Source organism: Podarcis erhardii, assembly GCF_964252035.2.
Source record: "Podarcis erhardii genome assembly, chromosome: 1".
NCBI classification, from domain to species: Eukaryota; Metazoa; Chordata; class Lepidosauria; order Squamata; family Lacertidae; genus Podarcis; species Podarcis erhardii.
The window spans coordinates 86,159,442-86,174,414 of NC_138497.1; the positions used below are offsets into that span (position 1 = coordinate 86,159,442).

Here is a 14,973-nt window from a genome sequence, read left to right on the forward strand (position 1 = left end):
ACGGTATCTTCGTAGAGAGACGTCCCCTCCCAAACCCATGTCCTTTGCTCTTCTCTGTGCTGCAGTCCATGGTGCTTCAAAGGCCTCATTGGTGTACTTTGGTCAGAACCAACAGGGAGAGGAGCATAACTGCCATGCTGCATAAATTGTACTGGTCCATCTTGTTTTGTGCTGTGTTTATGAACAGCCATCAGACAGATGCCTGAAGGAAGTTAATGTTCACTGTTGATAGAAACTGGTGGTTAGAGGTCTACTGACTCCGAATAAACACAGGAGTTGCACTTTGGGCTGTTCTGAGTAGTAAGCCACTCTATCCTCATTTGTTATCTAATCCTTTGACAAAACTTTATGTTGGTTGTCATCACAACATCCTGTGTCAGTCAGTATCATAAGCTGATTATACCTTGTGCAAAGAGGTTCTTTCCTTTGTTTGTCTGAAACCTCCCACTTCTTATCCATTTCAGTGGATTAGTTTACAGTATACATCTTGAGTGGGAGTGAATAATATTTTCCTATTCACTCTTTTTCATGCCGTTAGTGAATTCTGTTCAGAAGACATTGGTGTTTCTTCTTTTTAAGCTAAAAAAAAAATAAAATCAAACTACTTCATTTACAAGAAAGATACTTGATCTCCTGAATTCTTTTAGTTGCCTTTTTCTGCCATCATTTGCTTTGCTACTTCCAGAGGAGTATCTGTGTTAGTCTGTTGCAGCAAAAACAACAAAGAATCTTGTGACACCTTAAAAACTAAAAAGTTATGGCACAAGTGTTTGTGAGCTACAGTCCGCTTCATCAGATTCATGAAGTGTAATCCTCAGGTGCAGATGTATGTATGTAGATACGTAGAGACGCACACACAGAGATTGTAAGAGGGGGATTTATAAGCAGTGAGGTCAGAGACAAATGAAATGCAAAAAGTACAGATAATGACAATTAGAGCTGAAATATATGCAAAATAAGCACAGTGACCCTTTACAAAGCAGTGATAGGTGATAATCAGGTTGACAGTGCTGAGTTAATTAACATCTGAAGTGGGAAGGGAAACAATTGAATAGAATTGATGGCCTTGATGAATTGTAATTCAGCAGTTTCAGGCTGCAGCCTCTCTTTGTAGTTCATTCCTTCAAGTATGGCAATATTAAGATCAGTGCCAAATGTCAAGGGCAAATGGAGCTAAGCTTGGAGCTTTGAATTCAGACTGAGTCAAATTGAGAAAAAGGTCAGACTTATAGGCTTTATGCGGAGCTCTGAAGATCCTAGGAGCTGCCTTCCAATAACCTAAGTGAGGAGCAGTGTCTGTTGTGAATTGCCACTTATGTTCAACCTTTAAATTTGCAAATATTTATACATTCCAGTAAGCTTCCAGTGACCTCCTTAGAAAGGAAACAGAGCTTCAGCCAGTCCTCATTCACTGCACCCCTGAACCCTCTCAATCCAGGCATGCATAACTGCTGTTATAAATGTGGGTTCATCACAGGTTTATATAAGGAAGTTGTGTTATTTGCTACTTTATTTTCAGGCACTTTTTCAAAAATTCCTAGCACGGCATTTGCCTTCCAAAAAACAAAAATGTGGCAGCACGCTGAGATGACATTTTCAATAAGCTTTCCCTCTCTCTTTCGCATGCACTCTGCCCCCACACTTATGCTTCCCATGACACATTGGTTTCTCCTGCCGCCTTCACTTAGCTATCTGGTTCCTGATCCACTGATTTTCACTTTGGTTAGGAAAAAAGACAACCTGCCAAGCATCCTCCCCCAACTAGTGGTATAGTGGTCTAAGGTTGCGGGGGGGGGGGGGGGGCGAGTGCTGTTGGTGGATGGATTTGAAGAAGTTCACTCTGCTTGTCATGTGATACTTTGAGTTCCAAGCACCCATTGAAGCAGGCAGATGGTCACAGGTCAGCACTTTACTGTTCAGGGGCTATCCGGCTATGAAGCAGGCAGTAGCTGACCGGTGAGACACAATGATTTCTCCCATTGGTGAAGACAACCCATAGTGTTTATACCTAATGCCAATCAGGTCGAGCTTATAACTTGTAATTGCTGCCTCCCATGTAGTTTTTGCTGCGTTGCAGCACCAAAGTGGCCTCCTCAGGGCGCAAGCCTAAGCAGTCTGTATGGAGGTCCTGGGCTGCCCAGACGACAAGACCACCACTCTCAGACTCACTGGTGTGATCCAAAGCAAAGCAATACATTTGGCACCAGCTTGGCTGCAGGAGTTGCCAGAAGGAGGCATACAAGACGCCATCCAACCACCTTAGGGACTCCTGTCCAGATTTGTATAGGGTTTATTCCTTAGACTTTTCTTCTCCCAAAGATGTCCTGCAAGGCAGCAGGTACAGATTATTCCTCAGGATTTACTCCTAAAACCTTTCTGAATGAGTATAGCAGTGAGGCAGTGAAGGTTTAGGATCAGAGTTTTCATTCTCCTAGATGGGCTACCTTCCCAGGTTGTTGACCCCACTATATTTCTGCAAGGGACGCGTGTGGTGCTGTGGTCTAAACCACAGAGCCTAGGGCTTGCCGATCGGAAGGTCGGCAGTTCAAATCCCCATGACGGTGTGAGCTCCCGTTGCTCAGTCCCTGCTCCTGCCAACCTAGCAGTTCGAAAGCATGTCAAAGTGCAAGTAGATAAATAGCTACCGCTCCGGCGGGAAGGTAAACCATGTGCTGCTCTGGTTCACCAGAAGCGACTTAGTCATGCTGGCCACATGACCCGGAAGCTGTATGCTGGCTCCCTCGGCCAATAAAGTGAGATGAGTGTCGCAACCCCAGAGTCGGCCAGGGGTCCCTTTACCTTTGGTCAGGGGTCCCTTTACCTTTGCCTTTACTATTTCTGCAGCAGGGTTCCTGCAGGGTCTCCAGTCTCCTAGAGCCACCCAATCAGCATGAAGGGGCGGGGGAGGGGCTTTTTAGCCACTTTGTGATGCAACGTGAAACATTTAGGAACACTGAAAACACAAGGTGCTTCAGTTTCAGGAGAATGGTGTGCTGTTACCCTGAAAGAAGATACTGAAGCACTCCAAATCATTTTCCATGTATGTATTCAGAAAACAGTAATTCTAACTAAAATGAAGACCTGCATTGATCATTGCAATGTATCTTTAATTATTATTATTGTATAATTATACGATTATTGTCTAGTCTTAGAAAGTTGCATACCCTTAGCAGGCGCATAGCGGTGAGGGTATGTGGCTGTGACACATAACTGTGAAGGGACCTTGCACTTCTGATTTTGCTACTACACTACTGGCCCCAACACTCTCCAAATCTGCTTCTAATTCCTGAAATTTCTTTTTTTTTCTCTCTCTCTCTCTTACTCACCCTCTCTCACACACACACACACACGCACCCTGTAGAGCCACCTGTGCAGATTCTGCACTCCAACGCAGATGCGTCCCATTCTTACCAGGCCTCCGAACGTGTGGTGCTGTCCTGTGTGCTGTCCTGCTCCAGTGCCCCTGTCCGCTGGTACAAGGATGGGGAGGAAGTGGAAGAGGGAGAGCGCTTGCTGCTGGAGAACGAAGGGCCCCTCCGACGCCTTGTCCTTGCCTCAGCCCAGGTGCAAGATTCAGGCGAGTTTGTGTGTGACACTGGGACTGACTCTGCCTTCTTTGTGGTTACAGTTGCAGGTTAGTAAATGTACAGTCCTTAGGACTCTTCCTCTGACCACTCTAATACATGGCATACATTTCCTCAGAGTCCCACTTTGAAGTCCATTGCTAAGCTTCTGTCAGAGTAGACAATACTGAGCTGGATTAGGGGTGGGAAACTGGATTTAGACAACAGGCCAGATTCTGATGTCCCCACACCCTCCATGGGCCACTTTGGCAGGTGGTCAGCCCCACCCACCTGCCAATCACCTGATGTCAGCATGCCATCAGGTGAAATATTTCACTTTGTACACCAGCTTGAATTCACTGTTGGAGCTAATCCCTGCAGGCTGGCATTCAGCACTGAATTTAAATTCATCACCAGCAAATGTAAGCTCCAGTTGCAGCAGGGACTGACTCTGCTTGAAAATTTAGAATAATAATAATAATAATAATAATAATAATAATAATAATTTATTATTTGTACCCCGCCCATCTGGCTGGGTTTCCCTAGCCACTCTGGGCGGCTTCCAACAGAGATGAAAAATACACTAAGAAGGCACTGAAGGGAAGCCCCACTTGCAGTGGAACAACTGAGGCTCCCAATTGTTCCTTAGTAGCCTCAGTTTTACCCGCGGATGTCAGCTGTGGGAGGGAGGGTGTGGCTGGGGGAAAATAAGGGCTCCTGCCAGGCCTAATTTGGCTGGCAAACTGAAGGTTCCCCAAGCTGAGCTAGACCTACAAGTTGCGTGACCTGGTATAAGATAGCTTCCTGTGTTCCAAGGGCACGGGTACCTGAGCTCAAATTCCAGGGATCAGATTTGCATTTAGCTTCTATAATCTGTATTGCACTTCACTGTGGAGCCATATGGCAGAGATAATGCCAGTTTGAGCTTTTCCTGTGCTACGTCCTGAAAAAAACTCTAAGGAAGTTGCCTTATATTGAGCCAGACAATCTAGCTCAGTGTTGCCTACACTGACTGGCAGCAGCTGTCCAGAGTTTGACACGTTTTTTCTCAATCCCTACCTGGACACACTGGCGATTGAACCTAGGATGTGAAACGGATGCTCCACAACAGAGCTATATGGGTTCAGTGGTTAGAGCAGAAGCTGGTGAATGAAGCCAGCTAGAGCTGCACCCAGTGGGTGCTTTTGAAAGTGGAAGTTGACAGGCCTGGATTCAGATTTCTGTTAATTGATTTATGTATTGGAAAGGGTGGGGAGGAGACAGAAGTCAACTCTTGTCCCCCCATGGGCCACCCCTGAGCCTTAGAGGCAAGCAGAGATATTTAAATGATATTTACTAAGAAGTTTAAATGAAAGTACAATATGTAATTGAATATATATTGAAAGAGGAATAGATGTTCATGAGAAAATGAAATTAAGAAACGCTGAAAATAGCGAAAAGCAATACAGTTTGTATATATTGTCTTTCCTACCATATCTGAGTGGGCTCAGAGAGGGTTACAAGATACCCACAGAAATGAACAAAAATGTCTCTCCTAGATTCCCATCCAACACTTGGTTTTGCTGCACAACACGGATCCTGTGCCATGCTGCACATTTGCATCATATGTGAGTGTCTGGCTTTAGTTAGGAGGGGCTGTGCCAGCCCTAGCTTTTCCCAAAGCCAAACCATGGTGCTGAGCCCTATGAGCCCTACTGCAGATTCTGTGCTCAAGCTAAGCCCTTCCCAACTCTAGAGCCAAGGGCTGCAGTAGCTGTGGAGATCCTGTCATGGCTTTGTGGGCCAATGGTATGTGTCTGTGGGCTTGCTTCTCATGCTTAAGCCCTGGATCTTTGTGGAGGTGTGTCTTGGCCTTGGGGCAGGGCAAGGCAAGCTTTTTCCATCCTAAGGGCCACACTCCTTTCTAAGCAACCTACAGGGGGCCACATGCCAGTGGTGGGCAGAAGGAAAAGTGGGCAGAGCAGCGAATACAAAATTCACCTTTGTGCCGTAGGCTGGTTTCTGCACACATTCACAGGACTCTCTTTGTCCTCCATCCAGAGAAGCAAGAGGCATTATCAGAATTCTCAAGGTCCCAGCCAGGCAAAAACACTTGAGAAGGATGCAGAGCAGCACCAGTGAAGGGTGTGGTAGCCTGGAAAGAGGCTGTGTAGCTGGGGAGAACCCTGAGAGGCAGATAGAGAGACCAGAGAGTGACATTTGGCTCTTGGGCTTGAGGTGGGGAACCTCCCCCCCTGCTTAGAGGATGGCCGCAGCAAGCCACTCTCCAGCTTCGACTGCATCATGACCCAATGGGTGGAATTTTCTCACTATCTTAAAAAGGCCATTCCCATCTGCCCCCATCACGCTCCTGCAGTCTTGTGTGAGAGAACAAAGTTCTCATTGCAGCTTTGGGGATCCAGTGAGGATTCATGCAACTAAAAGTGCTGTCGTCTGGCACAAAGCAGAAGGTGAGGTGGGAAGGGAGCATATGGCAGGCCAGCCTTTATCTTCCCTTTTCACCCTAATCCTGGCTCCAGAGGCTGAGGGCTTGTAGCTCTATACTGCTCTCCCTTATCAGCGTTTGCTGGCATTCATGAAAGCAACATGGCCTTCACCCCCTTGTGATTTCTGCACATTTGGGTAGAGGCAGGGTTTACCCCCATCCCCACCTCAACAAACCAAGATTTTGCTCCATCCCTTCTGACTCATCACAGACCCTCACACTCCTATCCTCTTCCTCTGCTGTTTTGCTGCCCAGCAAACCTGCCTACTAGCTGCCTACTAGAGCAGTGGTTTTCACACTTGAAAATTTTGCCCATCTGTATTTATCCAAGATACTGGTCCAGATTCAACTAAATTGTTGTGTTAGCAGAAGCCAATGGAAGAGCTCTGTCAGGGAACTGCCATCGGAAAGGCAGGTGGTGGAGGGGCTCTCGGAAGCTAGGAGAGACTCAGCAGCGGAGGAAGGCACCAGCAGGGGGAGAGAGGGAGATGAGAGAGAAAGTGAGTCGAAGGGATGGCTCAGGGAGTCTTCCAGCGAAAACAGTGGAGAAGTCTCAGGACCTCCTATAGGTACACCCACTCCTCGCCGGAAACTGTCGCGCCGAGAATCCTGAAGACGCGTTTCCGTTAAGGAGCTTTTATGCTGGAGTAGATTCCGTAAACGCCTACTGTCGGATTCTGCCAGCGATTAAGGGAGTCATGTTTAAGGGGCTCCGCTAAAGACAGAGTTTGAGAACCATGCCCAAGCTCTGAGGGACTAAGCTTTTATGCACAAGCAGCTCATCATCCCATCACAAGCTCTTATTAGTGCAATAGGATTTTCCTCCATCAACGCCCCCCCCCGTGCTCCCCCACTCCTTCCTCATGTGTTCCCTCCCTCCCCAGATCCACTCAGCAGGGTCAGGAGATCCCCTAGAACAGCATGAGAGGGGAAGAGAGGGGAGATAGTTCCTCCCGGCAGGCGGAAATGCTTCCACTGACAGTAGTGTTTACCCAGCAACTTTATGGAGCCCTGTGGGAATCCATCCTCCTCCAAATCTGTTGGATGAGGCTAGCCATGCACTGGAAACATTAACAGGGCTACAGTGGCCCACTGATTGATGATGTCCTTCTCTCTCCCACCCACCTAATGCTCTCTGCAATTTTTCACAGTTTCCAACATTATTATATACGCACTTACACCCACATATATTTTATATAATGAATATATGCAGTAAACAACCAATAGCTATAATAAACAATAAAAGCAAAATCTAAAATAATGATCAAAGCAAATTCTTTCCCAATGGGCGATCAAGTCAGAGAAGAGAATTACGGCTCACCTAAAAGTTACTATCGCTGGTTGTAAATTGAATTACCTTCTGCATACCCCTCTGAATATCAATTCTTCATTCAATACCGATTCAATTACATATTGTGCTTTCATTTTAACTTCTCAGTAAAGTTAATTTAAACTTCTTCGGTTGTCTGTCAGATTCACGGGCACTCCAATAAGCTCCTCATCAGGGAACTGGAGTTCAGCTCTGGATCTTTTCCAAGGCACAATTCAGAGAAAAGTCTTGGTTCAACATTACAAATTGCTGTAACTTGAGACACATCCCACTCAACTGCACCTCTGGTATAAGTTGAGCCTGTTGAAACAGGGGAAGAGGAAAAGACAAGAGTAACATATAGAGTTCACTTCCTGCTCCCTGTTTGAAAACCACTATTTGAGAAGCAGAACTATGATGGAGGAAGTTGCTTGCCCACACGAGTCCAGAGTAATATCCTGTTTGTCTGCCATTGGTTGCCATACAAATGGTTATACTCAGTTGAAAACGGGAAGTGCCAATTAAAGTGCCAGGGGGCTTGGACCCCTTGGAAGGCTTTCTGTTTCACCTGTGCTCATAACCAGGGCTCTGTTTTGAACTCTAGGAAGCAGGAAAACAACGTGCCTCTGAGCATGTGCAAAGTGTCTCCCCACACCCACATCTCTGAGCAATTACCAGGCCCTTTCATTTGGCATTGCAGGTCAGAGGATATGACATTTAGTTATTCTTGAGCCCACCTCTCCTTTCAGAAACTGAGCCCTTTCTATAAATCAAAGGGGCAACTTAGATAGGATATTTTGTTCCATAGCACAGATTCCCTGTAGGTCAATTTGAGATCATGTGTCCTCCTTCCTGTGGCCACAGGAGCACAGAGGTGCTCCACCCATTCACAATGTCTCTCTTCAGCTCCCAAGGTGCACATCGCTCCAGTGTCAGAGGCCCAGTGTCTCCAGACAATCCTGACTGGGATGCCTCTCCTCCTGGAGTGTGAAGTCTCTGCCTCTGATGCTACTGTCCAGTGGTTCAAGGATGGAAATCCTGTGGACCATGACATCATCACGTTGCAGTCAGAAGGCTGCATTCGGAGGCTGTTGGTTCATTCAGCCTGCCCCCTGGATTCAGGGACATATACATGTGACACAGCTGATGACACTGTGGACTTCACTGTGATGGTGGATGGTGAGTTGAGTCAAAGAAATGTCAAAGGAGTGCATGAGGCAAGCCCTAAATCAGTAGTCTCCAGCTTTCCCAAACCTGAGATGCATTTTTAACTCAAATGGACCCATTTATCCCCCCCATTTTACCATCTAGTTGTATGGTGGTGCAACATACCTTATGTTAGGTCATGACCTCTTTTAGGGTCCCAACCCACCAGTTGAAGATCAAAAATGCTATTAGACCTAAAGTGCTGTTCCTGGCTGAAAAAACTCAGGAGCTGGTGACACCTTCTCAGAACAGCTGCCCAGTCTCTCTCTTCATTGCGCTTTTAGGACCTGAACCAAGTTTATCTACTTGAGGACACCCATATCTCTGCCTTTCTTCATGCTCTCATTATTTCATTGTCATTTTTGTGTAATTTATAGGTGCCATACCTAACTGATTGTTAATAACCTCAGCAGCACCAGTCTCCTCTAAAACGGCAGGCGTGCTGCAAACACCAAGATCCCTGCTTCCCACCTGTACCTCATCCAAGAGGTCCCTTTCACTATCTCCTGCTCCAGTGAAATGCACAGCACTGAGCCTCCTGTTCCATTGCTCTCCCAACAACTCACATAAGAAATGATGACCTCACTCTCTATTCTATGCTTTTATGACATTTCTGTGCTATGGTGGTATTATGATGGAGATCCAGTGTGGTGTAGTGGCTAAGACCTGGTACAACGAGGTTCAAATTTCCAATCAACCATGATTCTCCCTGGGTGATCTTGGGCCAATCACCGTCTCTCAGCCTAACCAACCTCACAAGGTTGATATGAGGATAAGATGGAGGGGAGGGACCACCTCGGAGAAAAGATGGGATATGAATGCAATAATAAATATATAAATTTCTCCCCTGCAGAGCTGCCTGTCCGAGTTTTGCACTCCAATGCAGACGCAGCCCATGCCTATCGGGTCTCAGAGCGTGTAGTGCTGGATTGTGAGCTGTCCTGCTCTGATGCCGTTGTGTGCTGGTACAAGGACGGAGAGGAGGTGGAGGAAAAGGATGGCCTCCTGTTGGAGAGCGAAGGGCCTCATCGCCGCCTGGTTATTATTGCGGCCCAGGTTCAGGACACAGGGGAGTTTGCATGTGGCACTGAGGGCGACACTGTCTTCTTCAATGTCACTGTCACAGGTAAGCAAGTCTCCAGGGTTCAGTCCCAGTGATCTTGTGCCCAAATTCACCCTTCCTTTTTGACTTGGGTATGGATTTCTGTCTCTTGCTACTAACCATGATGTTCGTTCTTCGCTAATTAGAGGAAGCCATATTTGAGATTTCTGGTTCCTATCCTTTCTGTTCTATCTCAGAGCTTCCTAGAACGAAGTGGCTCTAAGTCATATCACACAGGGGATGAAGACTCATATATTCCTGCATTTGTCTTGTAGAGCCACCTGTGCAGATTTTGCACCCAGTGGAGCGTTCACTAGAGAAGCATATACAGGCATTTGAGTGCTTGGAGCTGAGCTGCGAGGTGTCCATTCCCAATGCCCCTGTGCGCTGGTTCAAGGACGGCCTGGAAGTGGATGAGACAAACAACTTGTTGCTTCAAATGGAAGGTGCTGAGCGTCGCCTAGTTGTCCTGCAGGCAAGTGCTGAAGACGCTGGTGAATACATCTGCGAGACCAAGGATGAGTCTGTCTCCTTTGATGTCAGAGTTTCAGGTGAGCACTCTGATCTTGAACCTGCAGTTCTGAGAAGAAGTAGGAGAAAAAGCATCCAAAGCCCTAACCCAGTTTCAACTTTAAACCAGCGCAGAAACTTAAATTCTAAGCACACCAGTCCCAACACAGCCCAGACTGAGTTACAACTGGCTAATCTGTAAATGAAGCCTTTCCTGTCCAGGGATGGGGAACCTGTGGCCTCTGACATTAGCCATGCTAGTGGAGTCCCAACAGCAGATGAAAGGTCATTTGTTATTCGCCCTGGTCTAGTCCCAGCCATAAATCTGGGTTTATATATTAGTGTATAGATTTGGGCACAGAATTAATATTAAAGCACTCACAATGTATATTATATTCATAAAATCTCTGGAAACAGAATTAATGCCAGGGACAAATGGAATAGTACAAGAGACACAGAGGTGCCATTACGCTGTGTCTCTTTATACCCTTTCTTATAAGGTGATCCAAAGAAAGTTTCATTGTGCTGTGGGTCTTCCATCCCCATCAGACAATGTCTGGCCTTCACAAACATATATGCCCTTTTAAATTTTAGCAGGGGCTCGTCCCTCTTCCCTACAGTGCAATTGGAACTTATTATTGGAAGTACCTACACTGATGCAGGTGGCGCTGTGGGTTAAACCACAGAACCTAGGGCTTGCCGATTGGAAGGTCGGCCGTTCGAATCCGTTGCTCAGTCCCTGCTCCTGCCAACCTAGCAGTTTGAAAGCACATCAAAGTGCAAGTAGATAAATAGGTACCGCTCCAGCGGGAAGGTAAACGGTGTTTCTGTGTGCTGCTCTGGTTCACCAGAAGCGGCTTAGTCATGCTGGCCACATGACCCGGAATCTATACGCTGGCTCCCTCGGCCAATAAAGCGAGATGAGCAACGCAACCCCAGAGTCGTCCGCAACTGGACCTAATGGTCAGGGGTCCCTTTACCTTTACCTTTACATTGACGCCCAGAAATGTTCAGCAAGCGTTATGCCAACTAAATCTACACCAGCAGATTATTACAGTATTCTCTAATGAGAACATAAGAGGCCTGCTGGATCAGACCAAAGGCCCTTTTAGTCTGGCATCCTGTCCTCGCAGTGGCCAACCAGATGCTTGTGGGGAGCCCCACAAATCAGGCAACAGAACTCTCCCTGCTTGGGATTCCCAGTGACTGGGATTCAGAGACATCCTGCGTCTCTCACTGGAGGTAGTACACAGCCATCGTGACAAATAGCCTTATCCTAAACCCCTCTTAAAGCTGCCCAAGTTGGTGGCCATTACAGTACTACATTTTCTGGCAGTGAATTGCATAGTTTAATTACGTGAAGAGGTATTTAGTTTTGACTGTCCTCCTGAATCTTCCAATGTTCAGCTTCCCTGGGTCACACTAGGTTCTAGTAGGAGAAGGAGAAAAACTTCTCTCTGTCCGCTTTTTCCACACCATGCATAATTGTATGTACTTCTGTCGTGTCCCCCTTTCTCACCATTTTTCCGAACTACAAAGCCCTAGACACTGTACCTTTTACTTTGTAGATAAACTTATTGTGCTCTTGCAGGCAAACCCTGAGAGAGCTCAAATAATCAATACAAAGGAGGGATTGTCATTCTGTGCATGCATGTTATGTGTTCGCCCTGAGATCCCATCACTTAGGGATTGGCCTCCATAGTGCTAGTGGTGGTTTGGGAATCCCCACTGGCTAAAATTCACAGGGTCAGTAAAATAATAACTCTTATTTAGACCAACATTTGTTTACAATGCATTGTATGAGCTTTTGCTGGCCAAAGCTTTGGCTTTGCGTACTGTGGAAATGCCAGAGCTTTGCTAAATGTGTTTCTAAGGAAGCAGTAAATAAATAGGCCATCTACCTAAATAGGGAATCTCCCTTGTCGTTTGGGGATCCAACAATGCTATTTGCATGAGTGCATCCTTCTATGGCTGCACTTCAAACAGCTCTCAAACATTTATTCTGACCAGTATATAAATTTGGCAAAACCTGTAGAAGGAGTTGAATTCTGCACAGAGGACTCCAGCTACAAATGTTTGGGCATAAGCTGCTAGCATGGCGCTGCAGCAAAAAGGCCTATACCACCCCCAGGTGTATTTGTGGGAACCACTCTTAACCGTACAGACACCCTCCAGCATTGCTTAGAGTTCTAGCAGCCCTTTTAAAAGTATGGCTTTAAAATAATTCCTGGAGAGGGAAGTTGGAGAACTGTTGGAATGACCTATGTTTGGGGAAGTCAGGCCAAACTGTATGTGATACTCAGTTACTCATAGGGTTTCCTCAGTGTTTCTCCCACATGCCCCTCCAGTGAAAAATTTGTGGGTGTGGCCCAGCAACAGCAGTGTTGCCTGTGGCCGCTTCATATCTGGGCTGCCTGCCCTCTCCTTCCAGAGCCCCCTGTGAAGATCGTGCAGCCCCGCAGGACTCCCTCTGTCCTGAAGGCCTCAACGGGGGAGACAGTGACCCTGACCTGTGTTCTCTCTCATGGGAATGCGCCAGTCCGCTGGGTTAAGGACGGTGTCACGCTTGAGGCTAACAGCGGCCTCATCCTGGAGGAAGAGGGTGCCCGGCGGTGTCTGGTCATCCCTGCAGCTGGCCCAGAGCATTCTGGGAAGTACACCTGCAACGCTGTTGATGATACCATGGCCTTCGCCGTCCAGGTGTCTGGTGAGTGCAGTGCTCAGGGACCCTGGTAGCACCAGGGAAGGGAGCTGAGAAAAGAGTGTGGGTGGGTAGTAGTTTGGGCAGGGGGGTGTTGGAATTCCAAGCCAATGTTGCTGGGATGGATTTCATGTACTGACCCATTCCAGACCCCAGACACTCTCATTGTTGGCCACATTCCTTGCACTGCCTTCTGTACAGAGCTTGAGCAAACTTGTCCTGGAGCTTATTAATGAGAACTGGCTGTACATTCCCCAGAGCCGGTGCTCTGGGCATCAGCATGACTTTATCTCCTAAATCCAGACAGGTTCTAATTTGGTAATGAAAGCAGAGGCATAACAGTATTATTTCCTAAAGAACTGAGCCTGCAATCTGGTCTTATATGACTTTGGTAGCATTCTTTGCCAGTAGACTCATAACAAAGACCCCTGACCATTAAAGTCCACGGGAAGTGTTTGCTCTAAACATTGGCTTTTTGTGATCTTCTGCCCTGGATTTCTGGTTCCTTGGCTTGCCTGGAAGTGCACTGGCTTTTCTTTGTGTTTTCTGCATTCTTGTACCGCTTGATGCTGTCATTCCCACTAGTATGTTTGCACATCATTCATTGTCCAGAGAGAGCTTGTGCATGTTGTTCTGAGCATGAGTTCGTAAGCACTCCACGTACTACAAATGCAGCCCTATCATTAGTGGCAGATTTTGGGTTATTGCTAATCTCCAGCTATTTGTTACATGCAAGATCAAAATGAACAAACCAAAACCCATGCAGCCAGCTATACAGTAAATAATAATACAGTACATTTTAAAAGCCAGGGCAAATAAGAACATCTTAACCTGGAGCCAAAATATAAAATACAATGTAGGAGTTTCAAAGCTGGAGCACCACCAGCAAAAAGGCTCCTCTTCTTCAGGGATATGGGTGCCCCCCCTTCTGTTACTATGGGGAGCACCATTTGCATTTCCTACACCTGGCACAAAAGTGACTTGTGCTGCCCTTTTCTTTCTCTGAGGCTCCAGAGATGGCCACAACCACAGACATGCATGTTGTGTGTGGCGAGGTGAAGATTTAGGCTTGGGAGACTTGGGGTTTGAAGTTGGCTTCACACTCAAGGCTGAAGACCCAAAACCACAAACGTCAGGTTCATGGAGTTCTATCACAGAAACAATGTGTTCCATCTCATACATATTGATTTGAAAATACTCTTCCTCATGTACACAAGATCCCCTTTTGCTCCATCATCACCATCAGCTTATTTAAAGCATGTGCAGAAAAGTGGGGAGATCACTTTGATGAATGGAAGAAACTTATTTTTCCTTGCTATGCTCGCTTGCCAAAATAAATGCCCTAGAACTCAATTTTTAAAATGGACAACTCATAAAAATGTAGCTGAACTGAATAAAAATGCTCTCTGGTTCTCTGGAACATTGTAGATAGGAGGGTTTTAATATGGCCCACATACCAAGGTTTCTCCTACCCAGTCCAAAGAACTGCTGTGTTGGGTTGGGAGGGGATTTGAAGCCCTGCTTCTTCCTGATACCAGTTCAGATCTATTGCTGTTCCTGAGTGGACCATTTCTTTTGCTTTAACGGTCTGGTTTTAAGGATTGCCACAGTATTTTACCAACAGAGGTTGTATGCCTATAGCAGTGGAATGGCAGGCTGAAACCAACAGGTGAAGTTTTTCTTGTTATGTAGCTGCAGTGATAAGAAATGCTGTGGCCGTTGAAGGCCATTGCAAAGGTAGCAATCCTGTCTAGGTTGCTTTATTGAGCTACTCTTTACATGCAGTTATCTTTTGGTGTGAGACATGTTCTCTGATTGTGATGCACTCTCTTAGTCTTAGTTATGTGAAAGGTTAAAACTGCAGGAGAAGAGGTTGCTATGTGCTGTAGATTCATTTCAGGCACAGAGGAGAAGCTGAAGAAGACTTTTGGTCTTGTCCAACCCCTAAGACTCGATTACTCTGAAATTTTATTAGATAGGTAGCAGCTGCTTAGTAGGAGTGTATGATGTTCTTGTGGGGTGATGGGTGGGAGGGGGGTGTCTTTATGATTTACCAGTGAAGTAGAGGTTCATAATGTGAAGGAGATGAACAGTATT

The 14,973-nt window shown here is 46.4% G+C and overlaps 1 protein-coding gene across 5 annotated transcripts in view; it reads left to right on the forward strand.

Annotated features, from left to right (window-relative positions):
• The window catches only part of OBSL1 (obscurin like cytoskeletal adaptor 1), a 68,905-nt gene that overhangs the window by 24,716 nt on the left and 29,216 nt on the right, over positions 1 to 14,973 (forward strand). For 4 of the 5 annotated variants that reach the window (XM_081839424.1, XM_081839425.1, XM_081839426.1 and 1 more), the window contains 5 exons: positions 3,362 to 3,634; positions 8,264 to 8,536; positions 9,417 to 9,689; positions 9,941 to 10,216; positions 12,607 to 12,882. In XM_081839424.1, coding sequence (XP_081695550.1) covers positions 3,362 to 3,634; positions 8,264 to 8,536; positions 9,417 to 9,689; positions 9,941 to 10,216; positions 12,607 to 12,882 — 1,371 coding nt within the window. The remainder of the gene's footprint in view (positions 1 to 3,361; positions 3,635 to 8,263; positions 8,537 to 9,416; positions 9,690 to 9,940; positions 10,217 to 12,606; positions 12,883 to 14,973) is intronic. The other variant, XM_081839427.1, reaches the window with a different exon arrangement.